The sequence below is a fragment of the Mus musculus genome, chromosome 7, assembly GCF_000001635.26.
Source record: "Mus musculus strain C57BL/6J chromosome 7, GRCm38.p6 C57BL/6J".
Classification (NCBI taxonomy): domain Eukaryota; kingdom Metazoa; phylum Chordata; class Mammalia; order Rodentia; family Muridae; genus Mus; species Mus musculus.
In genome coordinates this window covers 80,094,681-80,119,073 of record NC_000073.6, presented here as the reverse complement: position 1 = coordinate 80,119,073, position 24,393 = coordinate 80,094,681, and the positions used below count along the sequence as shown (strand labels likewise).

General features: G+C 48.4%; 1 protein-coding gene across 3 annotated transcripts; it reads left to right on the top strand.

Annotated features, from left to right (window-relative positions):
• Positions 1-465: 465 nt before the first annotated feature.
• Idh2 (isocitrate dehydrogenase 2 (NADP+), mitochondrial) lies at positions 466-24,229 on the top strand. Of its 3 annotated transcripts, NM_173011.2 has the most exons (11): positions 3,724-3,912; positions 15,861-15,952; positions 18,166-18,331; positions 19,916-20,076; positions 20,160-20,303; positions 20,802-20,938; positions 21,119-21,270; positions 22,939-23,051; positions 23,178-23,275; positions 23,361-23,453; positions 23,871-24,228. In NM_173011.2, the coding sequence occupies exons 1-11, from the start codon at positions 3,798-3,800 to the stop codon at positions 23,956-23,958; spliced, it is 1,359 nt and encodes a 452-aa protein (NP_766599.2). In that variant the 5' UTR covers positions 3,724-3,797; the 3' UTR covers positions 23,959-24,228. The 3 variants fall into 3 exon arrangements, 2 of the variants coding, with proteins under 2 accessions (XP_006540974.1, NP_766599.2); XR_003946485.1 differs by lacking the exon at positions 20,802-20,938 and having other exon boundaries at positions 466-3,912; positions 23,871-24,229; XM_006540911.4 differs by lacking the exons at positions 22,939-23,051; positions 23,178-23,275; positions 23,361-23,453; positions 23,871-24,228 and adding an exon at positions 21,864-22,458 and having other exon boundaries at positions 466-3,912.
• The last annotated feature ends 164 nt before the right edge of the window (positions 24,230-24,393 follow it).

Sequence of the window (24,393 nt, the reverse complement as noted above, 5' to 3'; positions counted from 1 at the left end):
CTTACCAGGGAAGCTCCTCCATCTCAGAGGACCTTCTCCATGCTGAGTGTCCCATGCGCCATCAAAACTCCTCATGGAAGTAGGGTAATCTCAGCTTGGGAAGTGGAGGCAGGAGGATCAGGAGTTCAAGGTCAGCTGGGCGGTGGTGACGTATGCCTTTAGTCCCAACACTTGGGAGGCAGAGGCAGGCAGATTTCTGAGTTCGAGGCTAGCCTGGTCTACAAAGTGAGTTCCAAGACAGCCAGGGCTACAGAGAAACCCTGTCTCAGAAAAAAAAAAAAAAAAAAAAAAAGGAGTTCAAGATCATTCTCCAATACATAGTAAGTCTGAGGCCAGCCTGGCTATGTAAGAGCTTATTTAAAAACAACAGCAAATAACAATAATAAAATGTAGTAATAATAATAAAAGAAGCTCCTCTTGGGATTCCCTTCTTGTCCCTGGGTCTGTGACGACTGCACCTGTACATAGGATTGTGGAGATAGAGTAATTTTTGTCCTTCCTCCAAGAACTTGTATATAGCATAGATTCAATTGTGAAATGGAGTTTAACTTTTAAAATGTGGGGCTAGCTGGGTGTGGTGGTACATGCCTTTAATGCCAGCACTCAGGAGGTAGAGACAGATGGATCGCTGTGAGTTAGAGGCCAGCCTAGGCTACAGAGTGAGCTACAGAGAGAAACCCTGTCTTGAAAAACAAACAAAAATAAAATATGGGGCCAAGGAAATGACTCAACAGGTAGCGGGCTGGCCATGCAAATGTGGGGACCTGTGCTGACTCTGTAGAACCTACCTAAGGCCAGTGCACATCTGTAACTACAGGGTGTCTGTGATGAGATGGGAGGCAGAGGCAGGAGAATGCCTGTCAGCAGAGGCAAACAATAAAGACACCCTGCCTCAGACAAGGTAGCAGGGGGACAACATGCAAGGCTGCCTTCTGATCGCTTCACTCATGATGTAGCATGCATTCTCCACCGCTCACACACAGGTATGAGTACACACATGCATGAATGCACACACATACACATATGCCCAGCATTCCAATTCATTAACCTCAAATTGCAGATTCCAACCCAATTTTCTTTAAACATCATGTGGTTGTTTGAATATATTTGGCTAAGGGAGTGGCACTGTTTGCAGGTATGGCCTTGTTGGAGTAGGTATGGCTTTGTTGAAGGAAGTGTGTCACTGCGAGTGTGGGCTCTGAGAGCTTCCTTCTAGCTGCCTGAGGATGTCAGTCTTCTCCTAGTGGCCTTCAGATAAACATGTAGAACTCTCAGCACCTCCAGCTCCGTGCCTGCCTGGACATTTCCATGTTTCCACCTTGATGATAATGGATTGAACCTCTGAACCTGTAAGCCAGTCCCAATTAAATATCCTAATAAGAGTTGCCTTGGTCATGACGTCTGATCACAGCAGTAAAAATCTAACTAAGACAATCATCATCATCACGGAAAAACTTTCAGGGTCTAAAATGTCTGTGTGGGGCTGGAGAGATGGCTTGGAGGTTAAGAGCTAACTCTTCCAGAGGACCTGGGTTCAATTCCCAGACCAATATGGCAGCTCACAACTGTCTGTAACTCCAGATCTGCATTGTCTTCTGGCTTTGAGACTACCAATCATATATGCATGTGGTACACAGACACACATGCAGGCAAAACAACTATACACATAAATTAATAATTTTTAGAAATTACCATGGCCAGGAGTGCCCAACAAGAAAAACAGAGTCCCTAGTTTCTCTCTTCTCCCCTTAAGCAAATATTGGGGTGTCAGCCAGATAATTTGGTTTGAACTACATCCTGGCCATATGACTTGAAATGGTGTCCTTTCCACTCTGAGCTCTGCTAAACCCAGCTGCCTCACAGATCACTAGGAGTGATCTAGTCACTCCTAGGAGCAGGCAACAAGCTGGGCAGTTTAAAAAGTGACCTTGCCAGCTGCACAGTGGTGGCCCTTGCCTTTAATCTCAGCACTGGGGAGGCAGAATTAGATAGATCTCTGAGTTTGAGGCCAGCCTGATCTATATACCAAGTTCCAGGATAACCAGGATTCTACAGAGAAGAAACCCTGTCTCAGAGCGACAAGAAGCAGAAGAGGAAGAAAAGGAAGAAGAAAGTGACCTTGTCTCAACTGGTTCTAACTGATGCTGCACTTAGAAGGTTTGCCTGGGATGGTTCTAGAAACATGAAGACTTCTGCCTTGGTCCGCCCGCAGACACTGAGGCTGGGTAGTGACTTGGCAGAACTCTGAGACGGAGTCTGCTATGTAGAAGCCCCTTGTGCTTCAGCAGCAATCACAGAGGCAGTGCAGGTAGCTGACCTTCATCCATACTCTAACTGGTCTAGAAAGATGCATAGGAAGTCTGTTCTCCGACCTTGCACGTGTGGATCCTGGAGTCCAGGGGTCTGGTATTTCCAGGATGGCATGAAAGCCCAAGTCAACAACCTCTGTGGTCTTTACCGGTGTTTACACAAGAGAACTGGGAATCTCGTAGAAGGGCTCTCAGACTGTTCTGGAACATGCTGCCCCAGGCCAGACTTTCCTATTCCTTTCCTCAGTCCCTGGAGGGACCCAGATGTCTCTCCTTTGCATATACTCTCTGTACTGGATCCCAGAACCAAATCTGTGACTCGGATGGATTGAGACTCCAGGAGGGAAGCTTTGATGTTGGCAGTTCAAGGCCACTTTCCTGGCATAGCTCCACCTGACAACACTGTGAAGCTGGGTTGGGAAGCTGGGAGCACAGGGCAGAAAGGTTGCTCTCATCTGGAGTGAGTTGGTGTGACTGGGAGAGCTGGGGTGGATTTGTGATATTTGATACACAAAACCCAGACTTCAGTGACCCCTACTTCAAGAAAATGAACAGTGATGGATTTAGCTTGTATGTTTCTGTTTGTTTCCCCACGCAAACAGGTAAACTAGGAGCTGTTGGGCTGGGTTGTGGATGGACCTTTGCCTAGGATATAGGAGACATGGGCTTTCCTTCAGGGCTACATAACTACTAGCATAGAATATAATTAACTTGGGCAGTGGTTGTACTATTGAAGGATGAACATACCTCAAACCTTTACACACAAATGTCACAGAAGTCTCCTGGCAGGCACTCTTATGTCCAGAAGAGACAGAGTCGGCCATGATGAAGGACTTTGGGGCTAGGAGTTTGGCCTAGTCAGGAGCAGAAGGAGGATTTCCAGCCGCCCCCCCCCCCGCCCCGCCCCGCAGCGTCTCATATAGCCCAGGCTGGTCTAGAACTTGGTATGTAGCCTAACTTCTCATCCTCTTGCCTCCACCGTACTTGGCATTTCAACTCTCGATCCTGGTTAGTCCACCCAACTGGACGCTACCTGGGGGAGACCCAAGTTGCCATGGTCTAGGTTCAAGACGGCAAAGCTTGTCATTGTCTTGATGAAAGCGCCTCAGGTCCGTCGGTCAGCTAAACGCAAAGGACGCAGGGGACTAAGGCGACGTGTCTGCAGCTGACATTCTAACGGAAGCGGGGAGTCTTGCAGCCGTGAGCCCCCGCGGCCCGATGGGTCTCCCCGGTACCTGATGCTTTGAGGATATATGGAGGCTCCCAGAAAGCGCGGGCTCAGCACTGGGGCCGCCTGAGCTCTGGAACAGGCCCAAGGGTGTCGAGCAGGCTCCTGCCCTGGCGTGGACCCGCCTTCTCCCGGGTGAGACCCAATGGGGCGGCAGGTTCTGCAGCTCCGCCCCGGTTGGGTCCCAGCCACCAGGGCCAGCCTAGAGTCCCCACCGCACAGCCCGGTGCAGCGGCGTGCTCGGACCTCGCGTGCTCGGGATGGCCGGCTACCTGCGGGCTGTGAGCTCGCTCTGCAGAGCCTCGGGCTCAGCGCGGACCTGGGCACCGGCAGCACTGACTGTCCCCAGCTGGCCGGAGCAGCCGCGGCGCCACTGTGAGTGTCGCACCGGGGGGCGGGCTCGCGTGCAGCGCTGCGACGTGGCGACGTCCCGGGAGGGGGACCCTGGAGTGCCACTCGCGACACGCCGGCGGTCGGGGAACAGCGGCGTGCGGGTTACAAAGGGCCGGGAGGTGGCCTTACACCGAGCTCCCGCGCCCCGCGCGCCTGGGCCGCTGCAGGCGCAGGGGTGGGGACCCAGGGGATAGTGGCAGCTGGTGGCCTGGGGCGGGATTGCTGGGTCCTATCAGGGCTGGGGTTCTCCAGGTATTCCGGGGGAGCATTTCCAGAGGTACCTGGACCCAGGGTGGGGTATCATGACTGCCTTGGGCCTTTGGAGGGGACAAGCGACCAAGAGGGGCTGGAGCGGCCTGCTGCAGCCCTAGGCAGAGGAGGGTCACCTCGCGCTCCCGGCTCAGACAAAGGCGAGGAGGAGAGGCCTCCACTTCCCCTTCTCTCCAATCCCTGCGTACTCTGGTCCCTCCTCTCCAACAGGCCCACGTCAGCTATTTTTGGAACCTTTACTCGACAGCTGGAGGAATGTCCTTCCATTTTTCCCGCTTTTGTTTCTCTGCCACTCCCCCACCCTTCGCTGCGCAGGACGCTCAGTCTGGGCCCTCTCCTGGCCCCTTGCTGGGCCAACCACGAGCTGCTGCATGTGAGTGGGTCCTGCCTGGCATACAAGCTGTGGAGACCTGGCACTGCACGCATATTGTCATTTTTCTGCAGTCAGTCGTTCCCATGAGATCTCTGCGTTGCCTTCAGCTTACTTCTTAGACGTGAAGGCGCAACTCCGGACAAAATAATCAGGGTTTTAGAGTCTCCATTACTAACAGATTGCCCAACCTGGCATGTGGGCATCTTTCATACCCTTGCTACTCAGCGCCTTGCTACAAAAGGCACGGAACAATGTAGAGCACTTGGTGGCCTCTTTTGATGCCTGTTGCCACGGAAATTCTATCCTGACCTGGCTCAAAACCCCTTGGGGTTAGCCAGAGGAATGAGGAAGAGGGGGTGGGTTTGGCTATGGGGTTTGTTCTGGCTAGAGTGGTAATCGTTAACTCACCGTGGGAGCAGCTGACCGAAGCTGGGGGCCAGGAGGAGGGAGAGGGCGGGGCCCTTGACACTCCCCTTTGCCAAGGAGAAAGGGACATACATGTTTTTGTGTTCTTGGGATCTGCCTCTAACCTCTGAAGCCCCATCAAGTGCCTCAGGCCTTCAAGACCCACATATGGCAGCTTTGCAGCAAAATATGGTAGAAGTTAAAGGCACTCAGTGGTTTTCCTCTTTTTCATCTTTTCTCTCTTTTGAGGAGTCTGGTAAAATGGTAATACCAAAACTAACTAACTAACTAACTAACTAACTAACTAACTAACTAACAAAACTACCTTAAGAAACTGCACTAACAAGAAAATAAGGCTACTTTGGGATCCTGAATTTGGATACTCATTTTGTTTATTTATTTTGGTTTTTTGAGGCCAGGGTCTCCATTTTGTCCTGGCTGTCCTGGAACTCGCTGTGCAGACCAGACTGGTCCAAGCTCCGAGATCCACTTGTTTCTGCCTCCCAAGTGCTCGGATTAAAGGCATGAGCCACACACCCCCACCCCTAATCTGGATACACATTTTAAAAAGCAGCCAGTGGAAGGTCCTTTCTGAAGGTCTCCAAGTGGGGAGGTGATTAAAACCAAACCAACCAACCAACCAACAACATCCAATGTCTTTGCTGTCCCTTGGTTCCCACTTGCAACTTCCAGCAGCCGCTTGCTGGCCCCTCTAGGACCTTGGGAAGAGATTCGGCCTCTCCAGAGGACAGAGCATTTACTTAGACTCCCTTTATTCTACTCCTGGTTAGAAACTTTGTCATTTCCTCACCTTAACTTTTTAGATAGATACTTAAAGACTCGTTTATTTTTATTTAACTTGTATCAATTCCCCTGAATTTATGTTTGTACGTATGCCACCTGTGACCCTATTTGCCCACAGAGGCTAAAAGAGGGAATTGGTTTCCCTGGAACTACACTTATGGATGGTTGTGAGCTGTCATGTGGGTGCTGGGAATTGAACTTGAGTCCTCTATAAGAACAGTAAGTGCTTCTTAATTGCTGAGCCATCTCTCCAGCCCCATTTTGAGGCGTTCTTGGTGGCTAGACCAGGAAGGTACCCTGCCAGTCTTGTATACTTGCAGGGGACAAATAGTCCCAGTATCCAAGAATAAATTATTCAGTGGCTGATCATCAGGGTTTAAAAAAAATCATTTATTTATTTTGGTTTTTCGAGACAGGGTTTCTCTGTATAGTGTTGGCTGTCCTGGAACTCACTCTGTAGACCAGGCTGGCCTCGAACTCAGAAATCTACCTGCCTCTGCCTCCCAAGTGCTGGGATTAAAGGCGTGCGCCACCACTGCTTCGCCTTTTTAAACTTTTAAAACTTTATTATTTATTTTGTATGTGTGAGAGAGATAGGTGGGGTGTGTGTGTGTGTGTACTTGCTACAGTACATGTACAGAGATTAGAGGACAACCTTGTGGAGTGGGCCTTTTCCGTTTCCCTTTGCCCACCATCCCACAGGCCCTTTGTCAAGTTTTGCAGACCCAGGAATTAGTTCTTATCTGTTCTTCTGTGAGCCTTGTTTCGACCATAGCTGGGAAACTCCAGGTGCCCATGCCCATCTCTCAGAACTGGTTTCGGGGCTTGTGTTAGAGCTACAACAGCGGTTTCCAACCTGTGGGTTGTGACCTCTTTGGGGTTGGGTATCAGATATTTCTATTATGATCCAAAATAGTAGGCAAACTTCCAGTTATGACGTAGCAACAAATAATCTAATGGTTGGGGGTCAATGCAACATGAGGAAGTGTATTAAAGGGTCACAGCGTTAGGAAGGTTGAGAGCCACTGCCATAGAAGGACTTGGCTGCCCTAAGTTTTTCACCTTTAGCTGAGGCCTCATGGGCTCGCTTTATCTGCTTTGCTAGATTCTGGGCACAGCTCCTTGTATGGAGTCAGGGTCTGTGGCTTGCTTTGGAGTCTTTACTGTATAAAATGTGTCAGAGTCTCACATGTGGCAAGCAAGTGCTCGCTGATAAGTTTGCAGTCCCCAGCTCTTTCTAAACTTTATTTTAAACTGGTCTTACTAAATTGTTCTGGCTAGCTTTAAAACGTGTGATTCCCCCTGCCTCCACCTTCTTAGTAGGTAGTATTATAGGCATGTATCGTCACACCCGGGTGTACCCCTCTCCCCCACCCAGAGATTCACAGATGCTAGCTAGGCGTGCTTTCAATCACTGAGTCACACCTCCAGCCCAGATTACAAATACTCATCTATTCTGTGAGCTGTTCTGGGCATGATGCCCATCACATGAGAGAGAATGCTGCTTATGTATGGCAATGGCTCTGGACAGCAGGAATGGAGGGAACACGTGCATCACAATAGGAAGTGAGTCCAGGTAGCCCTGATATACATTTACCCTTCCTTTATGATGTTAGCGTGTTTTCTTCCTTTTGTGGGTCAGATTCCATGCAAGATGTAGCGGATGGAGCTGGGAATGGGAGCGGGGAAGAGTTCTGTCTTTGGGTTTTAATTCTAACAGGGAGGAGACTGGCACCTAAAGAGTTAGTTGGCCAATGTGACACATAGAAATGGACTAAGGATAGGGTCAGAAAGATGCACAGTGGAAAAGGCACTTACTGCCAAGCCTGGTGACAGTTTGATCCCCAGGACCCATGTGGTGGAAGGAGTTGTCCTTTGACCTCTAAAGGTTCTCTACAGTGCACTTGCACACCAGAGTACTAGCTGTAGAAAATATTGAAAGAGCTAAGGAGAAGAAACAAAGGGTGTAAGGTGTATGGGATGGTTTGAATGGGGCTGACAGGAAAGACCCAAGTGAGTGAAGCTGGAGCCTGGGAGGAAGCTAATGCTTTAGATACCAGAGGAGGGAGGGGCCTGTAGGAGTCTGGACTGCTTGCACTGTGCACTGAGGTCTGGGGCAGGGGCAGGTTTTCGTTTTCTAGGTGTCCACTGTGGATATTGGAGTATATTTATATTCCTTATGGAGATGGGGGTGGGAGGAATCTGTGAGATCTGTGTTTTCATTTGCATTTTTTCTCAGTAGGACAGGGGCGTGGACAAATGGACCCGAGGGCTCCTTTCTGCACCAGCTTTTTTTTCTACTGCTGATGCCATCCGTTAGTGTGTCATATCTTACAGAAACGCCTCTCTGGCTGGGTGGTGCAGCCTGTGCTATGGAGTAAGTTCAAGGACAGCCAGGGAAACCCTGTCTTAGAAAACAAAAACCAACCAAACAACCAAACCAAACAAAACAAAAAAAGAAAAAAGAAAAAGAAAAGAAAAGAAAGAGAAGAAAAGAAAAGAAAAGAGAGAAAAGAAATCCCACTGTGATAATTCGTGTGGTGGACAGTTTCAGCTTCCAGTTCATGGTCTTACATTTACGGTCACGTGTTCCCCAGGCTAAGCTTTGAACTTCCTAGTTGCTGAGGATAACCTTGAGTTTCTGATTCCTCTGTCTCCACCCTCCTAAATGTTGGCATTATAAACGTGTCCACACACTCGGTCTTTGCAATGCTGGGGTGTGCCCTCGACTTGTAGGCCTTTTTTTTTTTTTTTTAAGATTTATTTATTTATTATATGTAAGTACAGTGTAGCTGTTTTCAGACACACCAGAAGAGGGCATCAGATCTCATTACAGATGGTTGTGAGCCACCATATGGTATCTGGGATTTGAACTCAGGACCTTCGGAAGAGCAGTCAGTGCTCTTAACGACTGAGCTACCTCTCTAGCCCTCCTTGTAGGCCATTTTTGAGGACTTTGAGTGAAAACGAAAGTCCTATAGGGTTTCACAGGTGTATTGCAATCAGATTTATGTTTAATCTATTTTTTACTTAAAATTTTTAAATTTTTATTTATTTAATTTTATTTTATTTAAAAATTTTGTTCTTTGATGGATGCACACCTTTAATTTCATCACTCAGGAGGCAGAGGTAGGCAGATCCCTGTGAGTTTAAGGTCTACAGAGCAACTTCTAAGACAGCCAGAGAAAGAGCGCGCGCGCGCGCACACACACACACACACACACACGAACGAGTGCTTGCCTGTATGTGCATTATGCACGTCTGGTGTCTGTGGAGGCCAGAGGAAGGAGTCAGATTCCCTGGGAATCAGGTCCAGGTCCTCTGCAAGAGCAACCAACTGTTGAGCCGTCTCTCCAATCAACAGAGATTAATGTTTATGTGCATACGTGTGTGTGTGTGTGTGTGTGTGTGTGTGTGTGTGTGTGTGTGGTATGCATGTGCTGGTGCTGGCTAGGCTGGAAGAGGGCACTGAATTTTCTAAATGGTAATGAGCTGACAGATGTGGGTGTTGGGAATCAAGTTCAGTCAGGTCTTTATTTCAAAGTCATCTCAGCTGCCATGTTTTATTTATTTATCTTTTACAACAGTGGTCATGGGACCTAGGCCCTTGGGAGATTCAAGCTGGCTGTCACTTTGGAAGTTTTCAGAAAGGCATGGGTACTGCTTCTAGTGTTCACATGACCCTTATCTTCTTCCTCTCCCTCCTGACATGGGCATACACAAGCTGTGGTGTCATTTTGGAGGTCAGAGGTCAACCCTGGATTTCATCAACTCCCTCCTTATTTGAGACATTTTCTCTTCAGGTTCTCCACTGTGTGACAGACACCTACTGAGTCTGGCTTTTTTATGTTACTGATTCTATTGTGGTTCACTTTACCCTCCCCCCCCCCCCCGCCCCGCCCCCGCCCATTTCTTGTGGTTTGGTTGATAGCCCTTAGTCTCTTTGAGATGGGCAGAGCATGGTTTGTTTGCAAAACTAAACAACAGAAAAAGGTCTCAAGTCCCGGAGACCTGGGGAGCTCTAGAGGGTGCAGGTCAGGCCTGGACCAGGGAGGCCCTCGTCAGCCCAGCTCTGCTTGCTTCCAAGTGTCCGGAGTAACTCATTCTTCAAAACAGGCTGTGATCTAAGATGGAGTGGGGTGGGTTTAAAGTCTTACTATTTTTATTTTGGTGTAAATATTAGCCATGCCAACTTTTGGTTTTTTTTTAGAATATCTTTTTCCCTACATTGCTCATGTGTGTGTGTGTGCATGCCTGTCACACACAACTTGCAGGAGTTGGTTCTTTCTTTCCACCAGGTAGTTCAATCAGGTGTTCAGGCTGGGATATCTCTGGCCCTATATCTTTTATCTAGTCTTTGGCGTTTTCTTTTTATTTTAACGGTATATTTAAATGTATTCTTTAACAAGTTTCTACATCCATACAATGTATCTTGATCATTGGTACCTTTCCTCCTGCCTTCCACCACCTCCTCTCTTCAGTAGAGTTCAGCGTTGTTACTTTGTAGCCATTGCCGCAGACATCTTCAGAACGTTTTTATCTTGCAAAACTGAAACTCTGTAGCTACGAAACAGTAATTTCCTAGTTCTGCCTCCCTTAGCCCCTGGCAGATAAGGTTCCACTTCTCTGTGATTTAATAATGGGACCCCGTTTAGTAAACCTCTATCTCCAAAAGTATTTACATTACAATTCAAAACAGTAGCAAAATTACTGTTATAAAGTAGCGATGAAAATAATTTTACCCGTAGGGACCACCACAGCATGAGGAACTGTGTTAAAGGGTCTCAGCAATAGGAAGGCTGAGAACCACTAACTGTTCTAGGCACCTGTGTAAGTAGAATCCTACACTATTTGTCTTTGTTTCTTTTGAGTCAAGGTTTCTCCGTGTAACCCTGGCTGTCCTACAATGCTTTGTAGACCAAGCTGGGATTAAGGGCGTGAGCCACCATGCCCAGCAAAACTGTCATGTTTTATGTTATATACTGTCATTAGGGCTCACCTGTGTTGAAACATGTGACAGGATTTCCTTTTTCCTTTCTTTCCTCTTCTAAGTCTGAATAGTATTTCACAGACGTACAGACTACATTTTATTTATTCAATCATTCACTCATTGCTAGACACCACCTTTTGCTTGTTGTGAATGATAACAGGCTGTGTGAGCATCGTTTTCCTGTTCCTGCTTTGAATGTGACGCTGGCTTTTGTTCTCTTTTGTGTTTACTTTTGCCAGTGCTGGCGATGGAACCCAGGGCTTTGCCCAGGCTGTGCCAATGCAGTACTATTAAGTTCCATTCCTGGGCTGGCCTCAAACTCCAGGCAGTCCTCTAGCCTCAGCCCCCTGAATGCCAAGGTCACATGACTACGGCATCACACTCAGTTCTATCTCTTGATATTTTACCCTTGATTTTAACTAAAAGAATGAGAAGTGAACTCTCCTTGGCTTGTTTGTTGGTCACTTGGAACCTAAGTGAATTCTACATGTAGTCAGGGGTGACCTGGAATTGCTGATCTTGCAAACCCAGTTTATACAGTGCTGAGGACTGAACTCAGGGCCTTGTAAATACTTGGCAACCACACTACCAGCTGAGTTACATTCCCAATCCCACTCTCCTCACTTATTTTATTTTGAATTATGTGTGTATAGGGGTATTGAGCACATACCAATTCGTAGAGGAGGCTGTGAGCTACCTGATCTGGGTACTGGGAATGAACTCAAGTCCTGTGGAAGGAAAGTACTCTTACCTTCTGAGCCATCTGTCTAGGCTTCGTGATTTAAATAAAAATTGCTTTATGTATATGAATGTTTTACCTGCATGTATATTTATGTGTGTACCTGTGTGTATCTGGTGCTCAAAGCGGGTCAGAAGAGGGCATCAGATCTCCTGGAACTAGTGTTACAGACAACTATGAGCCATCAGATGGGTGGGAATCAAACAGGGGCCCTCTTGAACAGCGGCCTGGCCATCTCTCTAGTCCCTCTCCTGATTTTTTTTTAAATATTAGTCACTTTATGGGTATTTTTAAAGAAATACAGCTACCTGAACCAGGCATGGAGGTATTGATGCCTGTAATTGCCATGTTCAGGCATGGAGGTATTGATGCCTGTAATTGCCATGTTCAGGAGGCAAAGACAGCAAAACATTTGCATTCGAACTCTTCTGGTAAAGAGTTAAAGGTCAACATGGGCTGCACAGTGCGGCCCTGTCACCCTATTCCCAAACTAAAACCCAAACTGAACAGCAACAAGAATCCACCTCCTGGATGATGGTAGAGGGCTTGCTTATTTACGTGTGTGAGGCCTTAAATTCAATCCACAGCATCAAGAAAGAAGGAAGAAAAGGACTTTTTAGGATGGAGGTTGTGTTAGTCACTGGTTTATTGCTGTGAAGGGATATAATGACCAAGGCAACTCTTATAGGTGAAAGCATTTAGTTGGAGCTTGCTTACAGTTTTAGGGATTTGGTCTATTATCATCATGGCGGGAAGCATGGCAGCAGGCAGGTGTGGTACAGGAGAAGTAGCTAACAGCCTTCCCTGTCCTGATTGAAGGCTGAGAAAAAGAGATTAGACTTGATGTGGGCTTTTAAAACCTCAAAACCTACCTCCATTGATATACTTCCTCTAAGAAGGCCACACCCACTCCAGCAAGGCCACACCTCCTCATCCTTCTCAAGTAGTGCCACTCTCTGATGACTAAGTATTCAAATATATGAGCCTAGGGGAGCCATTCTTGTTTAAACCATCCTAGGGGTGTGGTCTAGTGAATGAGAGTTTGGGGTGAATATACAAAGCTGCAGGTTCAGTCTTTAGTATCTGGCTGAAAACCCATCAATTTCAAGGGCAGAGCAAGGGGGCCTAGATGGTGTGGGCTCAGGTCCCTGCCCCTAGTTCCTCTGGGAATCTTTAGCATCCTTGGAGTCTGACAACAGTGTTGCTTGCTCTGTTACCTGTTTTTCCAGTCTCATCCTCCTTCTTGCCCCCTTCCCCCTTCCTCCCTGAGTGGTTTCACATCTTAATATCTCTGTGTCAACAAAGCTTAGTTAGCACCAGGTTGCCATGTGAATAAATAGGCCCTGTGTTTTCTAATTCTGTGAATACACTCATGTGATCATGACTGTGCTCTCCCTACCCTCCAGGAGGGGTGTGGCACTCACATGCTGCTGGCATAGGCTGTATTTATCTGTTGATGAGGTTGAGACCCTTAGAACTGGCTTACGCCGCCATAGGTTTAAATTAAAAAAAAAAATCTGACAAGCGGTCCTTAGATTAGTTCTCAGTAGAAGCTTCTAGAAGCTCAGCAAATTCTGTCCAGCAGACTGTCTCGGGGCCCTTCTCACTTAAGCTCTAGCCTAAAGTGAAATTCTGTAGCTTGGGTTGAAGATCCCAGTGGTATCTTGGGTATGGTAATGGAGCCAGCCATGGCTGCCTTTAGATCCCAGGAGGGGGCCAGTTTGTGTCTGTGTTTTTGACTTTGGCATCTGACCCAGGAGGACAAAGGTGCACTGAGCCTGGGATCTGGATCCTGTCTTTCTTGCCTCTGACATCAACTGCACTCCCCAGCTCTCTTTTCTCTCCTTAAATAGTCTCTAAGAGTGTCTGTCTGTCTGTCTGTCTGTCTGTCTGTCTGTCTGTCTCTTCTCTCCCATCTATCTCTGTGTGTCTCTATCTCTGTCCTCTGTCTCTCTCTGTTTCTGTCTCCTATAGTCATTTGCATGCCTTTGGGAAGTGAGCTGGTTTGCTCGCTTTGTATGAGGTTTCAAGAGTATTGTGAGTCTTGGCTGGGCTGTGTTGTAGGGAAATTATATGTTTAAGGCCCTTTAGACTTTTCTTCCTTCTTTCCAGACAAACTTTCAGGTATCACAGGTTGGCCTTGAATTTACCTTGGAACTTCTTAGAATTTACCTCTTCCTCCTCCTCCTCCTCCTCCTCCTCTTCCTCCTCAGTGCTGGGATTTCTGGCATTTGCCACCACAGTCAGTTTGTGGAATGTTAAGGATTGAGCCCAAGGCTTCATGTATGCTAAAAAGGCATTTTATCAACTGAGTTGCCCCAAGCTACCTTGTTGAGGTTCTCTAAAGATATATATATATTTAGATTTATTTATTATTATATCTAAGTACACTGTAGCTGTCTTCAGATGCACCAGAAGAGGGTGTCAGACTCATTACAGATGGTTGTCAGCCACTATGTGGTTGCTGGGATTTGAACTCAGGACCTTTGGAAGAACAGTCGGTGCTCTTAACCACTGAGCCATCTCTCCAGCCCCCTTTAAAGATATTTTTAAGGAGCTGAAGAGATGATCATCAGTTAGGAGTACATACTGCTCTTACAGAGGCCCGAGTGTGATTCCCAGCATCTACTAGCAGGTCACAATTCTCTATAACTGCAGTTCCAGGCAACCTAGTGCCCTTTTCTGACTTCAGATACGGCATGCATGTGGTGCACATACATACATACATACATACATACATACATACATACATACATGCATACATACATACAGTACAGGCAAAATGTTCATATCATAAACAAATAAATGTGAAAAGTGTGTGTGTGTGTGTGAGAGAGAGAGAGAAAGAGATAGAGAGGAGAAAGAGAAGAGAGAGAGAGTGCAATTTGGACAAGTTGGTTCTCTTTCTCTCCTTTCATTCTGTGGGTTTCAGGATTGAACTCAAGTTGTCAGTCTTGGTAGCAACTTCCTTTCGTTGATCTATTTTGCCTCCATGTCGGGGCTTTGATGCTTATCTAGAATGACCAGTTAACGTAAGCCTGCTTGGCTCTGAGACTCAGGTGCCTCCTCAGGTGCCAAACGCCTGTGTTCAAAGTAAGGAAGGTCCAAGTCCTCTGGGCCTTTTGTTCCCATAACCTGGGGCAGTAATCTGCTCATCTCCTTGAGCCCCAGCTCCCTCATATTTAAAGTGGAAGCAATGAGGGGCTGGAGAGATGGCTTGGTGGTTAAGAGCACTGGTTGAAGACCCGGGTTCAATTCCCAGCATCCACATGGCAGCTCACAACTGTTTGTAACTCCAGTTCCAGGGTGTAAGTAATTGTATAAAAATAATAAAATGGAATCAATGAACTAAATATTGTAGCATGCACCTGTAATCTTAGTATTTGAGAAGCCAAGGCAGGAGGGTTATGAGTTTGAGGCTAGACTGGCTATAGAGTGAATAACAGGCCATACTGGGGGACACATGCAGATGATATATAAAGAACAAACAAGCAAACAAGCTAGTGTGGTAGTACTGGCAGGAAATCCCAGAATGAAGTAGGTAGAGTCAGGAAGATCCTTTTAGGGTCATCCTTTGTTATACAGGGAGTTCAAGGGCCAGTGCTACTTGTATGCATGTCTCAACAAAACAAAACAAAACATAATAAAACAAAACAACAAAACCCATCACCACCAACAATAAAAAGCAAACAACCAATCAACAAATAAACAAATGGCACAGGGACACTTCCCTTGGGGTTGTTTTGCAATACATGGTGACTGGAATAAGTGGGTTTGCACTGTTGTCAGGCACAAGCTGGACTCTCACTGTGGATCTGCACATTTCTCTCCTGGCTTCAAACTTTGGGGACTCCCAGTTTGCAGACAACAGTCAAGCTTAGTGACTGTGAGAGGGCTGCGTTGGAAGGACACAGGATTATGTGGGAAAGTGAAGAGCAAGCTTTGCAGAAGTTGAGAGTTTGCGGATTTCCCTGACTTGGCACTGGAGTGAGCGGGCCATCTGGCTGTGGTTCTCTGTTGGCCTCTTCAGCATCCAAGGGGAGAGGATCTGATTGGCCAGGCTGGATCCAGCCCCCTAAGCAGGGTTAGCTCTATGTGATCATCCTCCATGTGGAAATGGAGGTCCTGAAAGCAGGAGAGGAAGCAATTGCTGGACCACTAGCACACTTGTTTTTAGTCTTCCCTCCTTAATGAAGTATTGAACTGTCAGGGAGGAAAAGGGCTCCCTTGCTGCTGCCCTGGGGCGGGGATGTGATGTGCTCCCCTGAACTGTCCCGGGGAGGGGAGGTGATGTGCTCCTCTGAGCTGCCCCAGGGCGGGGATGTGATGTGCTGTGTGCCCAATTCTAGATGCTGAGAAGAGGATCAAGGTGGAGAAGCCGGTAGTGGAGATGGACGGTGACGAGATGACCCGGATCATCTGGCAGTTCATCAAGGAGAAGGTAGCACCCCTCCTTCAGTGGGTGGCAGGTCTTGTGGGTCCCTGGTGGACAGTTTCTCCCTTTCTGCCCCTCCTCCCTCGAGTAACCACATTAGCGGTTGCTAGTTCTTTGTCTTCAGCCAGAGCCTGTCCTCGGCAGTCTGGGTTTCTCGCTGGTGCTGAAATGTTCAGGCTTTTGAAATCCTGTTTCTTTTTCTCTTCAAAGCTTTTTATCACATTTGTGTGCACGAGCGTGCTGTGGTGCACACATGGAGGTCAGAGGACTTGTCAGTTCCTCCCTACCAAGTGAGACCCTGGTATTAGACTCCAGGTGTCAGGTTTGGCAGTCAGTGCCTTCATCTCAAGAGCTACCGAGTCAAGCCCAGCACTCGGAAGGCAGAGGCAGGTGCATCTCTGAGTGACTGGTCTACAGAGTGAGTTCCAGGACAGCCAGGGCTACACAGAGAAACCCTATCTCGAAAAATCAAAACAAAACCTAAAAAGGAGATGAATTGGGGTAGGCAAGATGGCCCAGCAGGGAAAGGTGCTTGCTGACAAGTCTGAGGATGTAAGTTCAATCCCTGAGACCCACACAGAGAGGAAAGGACAAATTACTGCAAGTTGTCTTCTGTTTTCCGTGTGCTAGCTGTGGCACAGGCACATCTACACGGACGCACACACCAAATACATACATAATTACATAACCGTAATCCATTAATGTGTGTGCGTGTGTGCATGTGCACAGAGGGTGTTTGGTGACCTGTCACTCTCCAATAGTTCACTGAGTCTGTCTCTCCCAGAATTCCGAGCTTTTGTTTTCTCTGAAGCCAACAAGCCCCAGCAGTTCCCCTGTCTGTCTCTCCCCCAGATCTGGGGCTACAAGTGAATACAAGATGCCCAGGTTGCTATATGAATGCTGGAGTCCAAACCGCTCTCGTGGTTTTGCAAAAGTGCTCCTAAGTCCTGAGCCATCACTTCAGCTATATATATATAGCTGAAGACCCAATATATATATATTGATATAGTTAGTTATATAGTTAGTTTTATATATATAGCTATATAGTTATTTCAGATTTCTTTTATGTGTATAAATATTTTGTCTGCATGTGTGTGTGTGCACTACATGTGTGCCTGGTGCCCTCATAGGTCAGAATAAGGTGCTAGATTTCATGGAGCTGAAGTTACGGGTGGGTGTGAGTTATCATGTGGGTGCTGAGATCTGAAGACCCTGGGTCTTTTGTAAGAAAAACAAATGCTCATATCCCCTGAGCCACTTCTCCAGCCCTTCTACCTCCTTTAATTTCATTCTTTGTTGTTGCCAAAGTTTTACTCTGTAGCTCAGGCTGGCCCCAAACTCATAGTGGTCCTCTGTTTCAGATTCCTGAGTGCAGCAATTACAGCATGTGTTACCAAACTTAGCTGTGAGACAGGGCTTTTGTTTGTTTGTTGGGTTGGTTGGTTTTGATTTTCTGTTTGATTGTTTTTTTGAGACAGGCTTTCTCTGGGTAGCTCTGGCTGTCCTGGAACTCACTCTGTAGACCAGGCTGTCCTCACACTCATAGAGATCCATCTGCCTCTGCCTCCCAAGTGCTGGGATTAAAGGTATAAGCCACAACCACTTAGCTTTTTTTTTTTTTTTTTTTAAATATTTTAGCAGGGCTGGAGAGATGGCACAGCACTCGTTCTTGCAGAAGACCCAAGTTTGATTCCCAGCACCCACATGGCGGATCACAACTGTCTAATACATTCTTCTCTATTCACAGGCACCAGGCATGCATATGCACAGACATACATGCAAGCAAAACAGACATACATGTAGTGGGCATGGTGGTGCATGTCTTCACGAGGCATAGGCGGGTGGATCTCTCTGAGTTCCAGGACAACCAAGACTACACAGTGAGACCCCCCTCATCATCATCATCAACAACAACAACAACAACAAAGCTTTATTTTTTATTATGTGCATGTGTGTGCCTATGTGTGGGTATGCACATGAATGTTCGTTCCAGAGGAGGCAGATTCTGTGGAGCTGAAGTTACAGGTGGTCACCTAATGTAGGTTCTAGGAATTGAACTTGGGCCCTCTGCAGGAGCAGCATACTTAACTGCCTAGCCATCTCTCCAGTCACAGACGGAATCTTAACTGTGTGGCTCCAGGCTGTCACCTTGTCTGTCCATGGCACCCTGCCCAAGACAGTCGTCTGGCTTGACACTTTACTCTGGCCTTCTTCCCTAGCTCATCCTGCCTCACGTGGATGTTCAGCTCAAGTATTTTGACCTTGGGCTTCCAAACCGTGACCAGACCAATGACCAGGTCACCATTGACTCTGCTCTGGCCACCCAGAAGTACAGTGTGGCTGTCAAGTGTGCCACAATCACCCCTGATGAGGCCCGTGTGGAAGGTATGATGTGTGGTGGGGTCACAGCGAATGGGAGGGTCACAGGCTATCATGCTCAGAGGGAAGCAATTGGCTATGTCACTCATTATGGGACCGGGAGATGGAAGCGTCCAGAGCTGCGCTTCTCCGAGGCTGATGATGGAGACCACGAGTCAGCCCAGTCTCTGAGAAAGCCTGGCATGCAGCAGGGCCTGTGACGTCACTAGGATGTGCCTTGGGGAGGTGAGATTAGGGACCAGCCTCATTTCCACGGCCAGGCCAGGCTTTAGGTCTCCTAGAAGCAGGAAGGTTACGGTATGCTTGCCATGCCGTATGGCTTACAGCAGCAAGAGGCCTCAGCAGTTACAGGGAGGAAGGAGACAGTTCTGCTGCTCTCATAGTAGTGAAGGTCTTTAACAGCCTGGCCTTCTGGCCTCTTGGTCTTTTGGGTGGGCTGGTATCCAGAGGCTGGGCAGAAGCTGCAGGACAGTGGGCATCAGTGATGCTGTAATGTTGGCTAAAGGCTAAACTTGCTTTCCCTGGAACCGTCAGCATCTTCTGAAGACTCCCACTCTTTTGCCATGTGGCTGCTTGATTACCCCCACTGCACACAGTGTGGCCTTTTCTCTTCCTCTCTCCATCTCCTTTCTCCTGGCAGCTGCTGAGATTTACAGCTTGCCTCTCTTCTTTTTCTCTTAAACTAATAACATTGTCCTCAAGCTTCAAAAACAATAGATGACTGTGCTTTAGGACGTTTCCTTCCTAATTTCTGCAGCATGAGGAAGCTAGAGACTCGCCTTCCAGTTGCTCTTCAGAGCGGAGGGTGCAGCTCAGGGACAGAGTCCTTGCCTAGCATGCATAAGGCCCTGGGTTCAATCCCCAGCACTGCGAGCCGGTAACAAAGGAAAACCCAAGACACGCTGGCAGCTCCAGACCTGTAGCACACTGGGGGATCAGTTTTAGTCCTGAGTTCATCGCCTTGGCAAGCACTGTGCCACTGAGCTACATCTCCGGTGCAGTGCTGGGGTTTATAGCTCATTCTTTTATGGACAAGGTCTTAGTGTCTTGAGCAGGATAGGGTGGAGGGAAGCTGCCCTTTCTCATCACTAAGCAACTTCCATGTGGACCTGGTAAAAACGGCAGCCAGGTACTATTCTGGGCACTTTACAGATAACGTATTTATTGACAACCCAGCATGGTTGGCATTTTATTGGTTATTTCAATTCACAGCTCTGGTTAAAGCATGGTGTAAGCCTCACAGTCAGAGATGCAAGGTTCCAGAGGCCATGAATTTAAACTCTGCGACAATGGCTCTCAGTCTTCCTACTGCCGAGACCCTTTAATACAGTTCCTCATGTTGCGGATCCCCAACCATAAAATTATTTTCGTTGCTATTTCGTTATTTTGCTACTGTTATGATCGTAATGTCAGTAACTGTGTTTTCTGATGATCTTAGGAGACCCCTGTGAAAGGATTGTTCAACCCCCAGGTTGAGAACTACTGCTCTAGAGTCTAGACTCTTCTCCCTCCTCCGGGATGACTTCTGGGGCCCCCGTATGGTTTGAGAGGTAGGGCTGTGGTGGGTCTATTGTACCTCTGTTCTCACAGAGTTCAAGCTGAAGAAAATGTGGAAGAGCCCTAACGGAACGATCCGGAACATCCTTGGGGGAACCGTCTTCAGAGAGCCAATCATCTGCAAAAACATCCCCCGCCTTGTCCCTGGCTGGACCAAGCCCATCACCATTGGCAGGCACGCCCATGGCGACCAGGTAGGCCAGGCTTGGGAGACACGGTCTGTGGACTCATGCTCCCCACAGGAAGCCTTGGCTTGAACTGCCTCTCCTTTCTGCAGTACAAGGCCACAGATTTTGTGGTAGATCGAGCTGGCACGTTCAAGTTGGTCTTCACCCCAAAGGATGGCAGCAGTGCCAAGGAGTGGGAGGTGTATAACTTCCCTGCCGGAGGCGTTGGGATGGGGATGTACAACACCGACGAGGTAAGGCCCTGGCCATCCTCCTCTCCAGCCCATTTCTATCTCTATCTCTGCCTAGTTTGTTATCCTTGCTTCTGTTGGCCTCATTCTCATGCCAGGAAGAGGTAGAAGAGACCACGAGGTCAGAAAAGAGCGCCTCCTTGCCTGGACCAGGATGGGTCATGTGACCGCCTTTGAGCCAATCACTGATGGCCAGGGAGGAAGGGCTCTGATTGCATAAGTTGGAGACAGGTGATCAATCAGACCTAGCAGTAGGCGGCTTAAACAAGCCTGTACCAGCTATAAGGTCTAGGAATTATTAGGTAGAGCTGTTCGAAGTAAAGTTGGCAGCAGGGGTCTGTGCTCCCAGAAGTCTGGTGGGAGAAGATTGGCCAAGCATTCCGTGGTAACAGGAGTCCAGGAGTCTTATGGAGGTGCTGCTGGCCCTGGCCCTGGCCCTGGGACCATGGCAGAGTGGCAGTTTTCAGCCTGGGGGCCATGCTATGCCCGCTCTCCCCACAGTCCATTTCGGGCTTCGCGCACAGCTGCTTCCAGTACTCTATCCAGAAGAAATGGCCGCTCTACTTGAGCACCAAGAACACCATTCTGAAGGCCTATGACGGGCGTTTCAAGGACATCTTCCAGGAGATCTTTGACAAGTAACAACCTCTGATGCTTCCTGGGGGCACCACAGCCCCCCGGCTTCCTTGCGCCATTCCTACTTCACCTGGGGAGGTTGCTTTCCTAGTGTGCGCTTGGTTCAGTTGTGAGTTTCAGGGAGGGGTCTTTAACCTGCCAACCCCCTGCCCTCTCCCTGAGACAAGCCCTTTTGCCCCCAGGCACTATAAGACTGACTTCGACAAGAATAAGATCTGGTATGAACATCGGCTCATCGACGACATGGTGGCCCAGGTGCTCAAGTCTTCCGGTGGCTTTGTGTGGGCTTGCAAAAACTATGATGGAGACGTGCAGTCTGACATCCTGGCTCAAGGTACCGCTCCCGGAGGGGGGAAACTGTTGGAATTCCATGACTGGAATGACTTTTTTTGTTGTTGTTTTTTCAAGACAGGGTTTCTCTGTGTAGCCCTGGCTATCCTGGAACTCATTCTGTAGACCAGGCTGGTCTCAAACTCAGAGAGCCGCCTGCCTCTGCCTCCTGAGTGCTGGGATTAAAAGCATGCATCACTATCCAGCGATTTTTTTTTTTAATTAAAAGATTCCAGTATGATTGTGTAAGCACAAGGGTTACGTGAAAGAGAGGCTCTGGGGAAGAAAGTAAGACACACCCAAGAGCGTGGGCATGAACTCAGAGTCTTCTGGAAGTGTGTGTGTGAGATCCCTTATGGAGGCCAGAAGTTGATGTCAGATGCCTTCTATTATGCTCCATTATTATATTAATGTATAATAATAATCTACATTATTGGCTTTAGTATATAAGGCCAAGCATGGTAGCATTATAAAGAGAGGCAGTTGGATTTCTGTGTGTTTGAGGACATAGCCAGTTTTAAGGCAGCCAGACTTACATAATAGACCCTCTCTAAAAAAATTTTATGTGTTTATTATTTATTTTTTCTGTCTACCCAGCGCTACTGGGGATTATATATACGGCCTCATGAAAGCTAGGTGAGTGCACTACTACTGAGCTACAAGTACAGGCCTTTATTTATCTGTGCCTGTGCGCATGTGCAGCACTCGTGTGGAGGGCAGAGGGCACCCTGCATGAGTTGACTCCTTGCACCATGTGGGTCCTGGAGATTGAACTCAGGTTGTCAGGCTTGGTGGCAGGAACCTTTACCAGCCGCGCTGTCTTGTTTTCCCTCTGCCTTATTTTGAGACAGGGTAGACTAGCTGGCTGGGTGGGATCACCATCAGCTGTCTTGTCTTGTACCAAGGGATCGGCCTGTCTCCAACCCTGTGACTGCTGTGACAGAGACAGGCGTGCAGGGTGCTGAGCTCAGGTGGCTCACATTTGGAATCTCAGCACTCAGGGGATTGAGGGAAGCAGACTGCTATCATTTGAGGCCGGCTTGGGTTACATAGTGAGTTCCAGGCCAAATAAAAATAAACAGAAAAAGGGGCCGTTGAGATGGCTCAGTGGTAAAGGCACTTGCCATGGAGATTGACAGCTTGAGTCTCATCCCCAGAATCTACATGGTGGAGAAAGCACTCTTGCAAAGCTGTCCTCTGACCTCTACATGTAACACTGGCCCATGTGCACCATCCCCTACACAAAACAAACAAACAAACAAACGAACGAACAAACAAATAAAAAAGAAAACCTCAGAACACAAGCAAGCTGGATCTTTTTCTTATGGAAGTTCCCCACATTTTCTCTTCTCTGGCCTTCACATTCTTTGTGGGTCTGGGGGAGTTTTTTGATTCTCCAGAGTCCTTGACAACAGACCCATTCCAGCTGAAGTCTGGATTTGGGGACATTTGAAATAAAGGGGCTAACAGTGTCAGAAACAGGGAGGCTTGCAAAATTGCTGATGGCGGCTTATTTCTTCCTGAAATGGCCTTCCAGGGGGCTTCAGACTGACCGCCTCAGGCTATGGGGTCTGGAAAGGGAACACACAGAGGTGACAGTGGCGTGGAGTCTAAGCTGAAGGGTTCTGAGCTGAAGCATGGCTCTGAGGAGAGATCTGTCCCTCCCCGCCAGGCTTTGGCTCCCTCGGCCTGATGACATCTGTGCTGGTCTGCCCTGATGGGAAGACAATTGAGGCTGAGGCTGCTCATGGGACAGTCACCCGCCATTACCGAGAACACCAGAAGGTAAATGTGTGCATTTCAAGGTCCATAGCCCACTGGCCCTGATGACCGGGAGGATGAACCCGGTCTGCCGGTCTGGAGGTAGATAGCTGTGTCTGGTGCTCAGCTGATCCTGTGGCCTGTCCCCAGGGCCGGCCCACCAGTACCAACCCTATTGCCAGCATCTTTGCCTGGACACGGGGTCTGGAGCATCGTGGGAAGCTGGATGGGAACCAGGACCTTATCAGGTGAGCTCATGGGGAGGGCTTGAGCAGGTGCAGCCCACAGTTCTGCCCAGCATGCCGGGGCCTCACTCTGCCGCATCCCCCGCAGGTTTGCACAGACGCTGGAGAAGGTGTGCGTGCAGACTGTGGAGAGCGGAGCGATGACCAAGGACCTGGCTGGCTGTATCCATGGCCTCAGCAAGTGTGTGCTTTGGGAAACAGGGCTTGAGACCCCAGCAGGTGGGAGGAAGCCAGGGGGAACCCCCCCCCCCCAAGAGTCTCTCTCATGAGTGGGTAGAGCTGCCTGGGGTCTGGGGCAGGACAAGTCCTGAGAAATGGCTCAGGCCAAGCCTTCCTTGACCAGGTCTGAGTTGGTGCCCTCTGGCAGTTGCTTAGTTCCTCTGCTCTCCTCCTTAAACCTTTCCCCAGCTTCTTTTATGAGGCCTGTGCCCGGTAGCTTGTTACTTTAAACTTTCTGCCAAATTTATTGTGACCCTCTAGCAGTGGGCTACTAGCAAACTTGGACCTGGGCCTGGTGGCCTGAGGTCTAATGAGCCTGGGAATGGCTTGGTTGATGGCCTCCAGGAGGCCTGAGTCTCCCCTGATGTTCTCTCGGCAGTGTGAAGCTGAACGAGCACTTCCTGAACACCACAGACTTCCTGGACACCATTAAGAGCAACCTGGACAGAGCTCTGGGCAAGCAGTAGGGGTGGACACTACTCAGCTCCAGTGGGTACTCTGTACATGGCAGAGGGTGGGCCTCACAGCCCCTCTCTGGTGGCCTTTCTAGGGGACATTTTTTTACATATATATATGATGGAGATGTTTTTTAAAGTATATGAGCATTTTCCCTCACGGTGGACATGAGGCAGGAACGTGTGCTTTACCTCAGACAGTCAGTGTTCTGCATACTGTAATTTATATTGCTCTGGAATCACATGGTGCCATATTTAGCTACTAAAAAGCTCTTCGCAAAACTGTCTTGATGTGTTTGTCCCCGAGTGGGAGGGAGCAGCTGGTAGGATCCCCCAGGGACAGGGTTGGGGTGCCTCAGGCTGTTAATAGGTCAGCCAGGGGGTTGCTTCTCATGAGAGGGAACGAGGCAGCCTGTGGGCCTCCTGCATTCTTCACTGGCTGCCTGA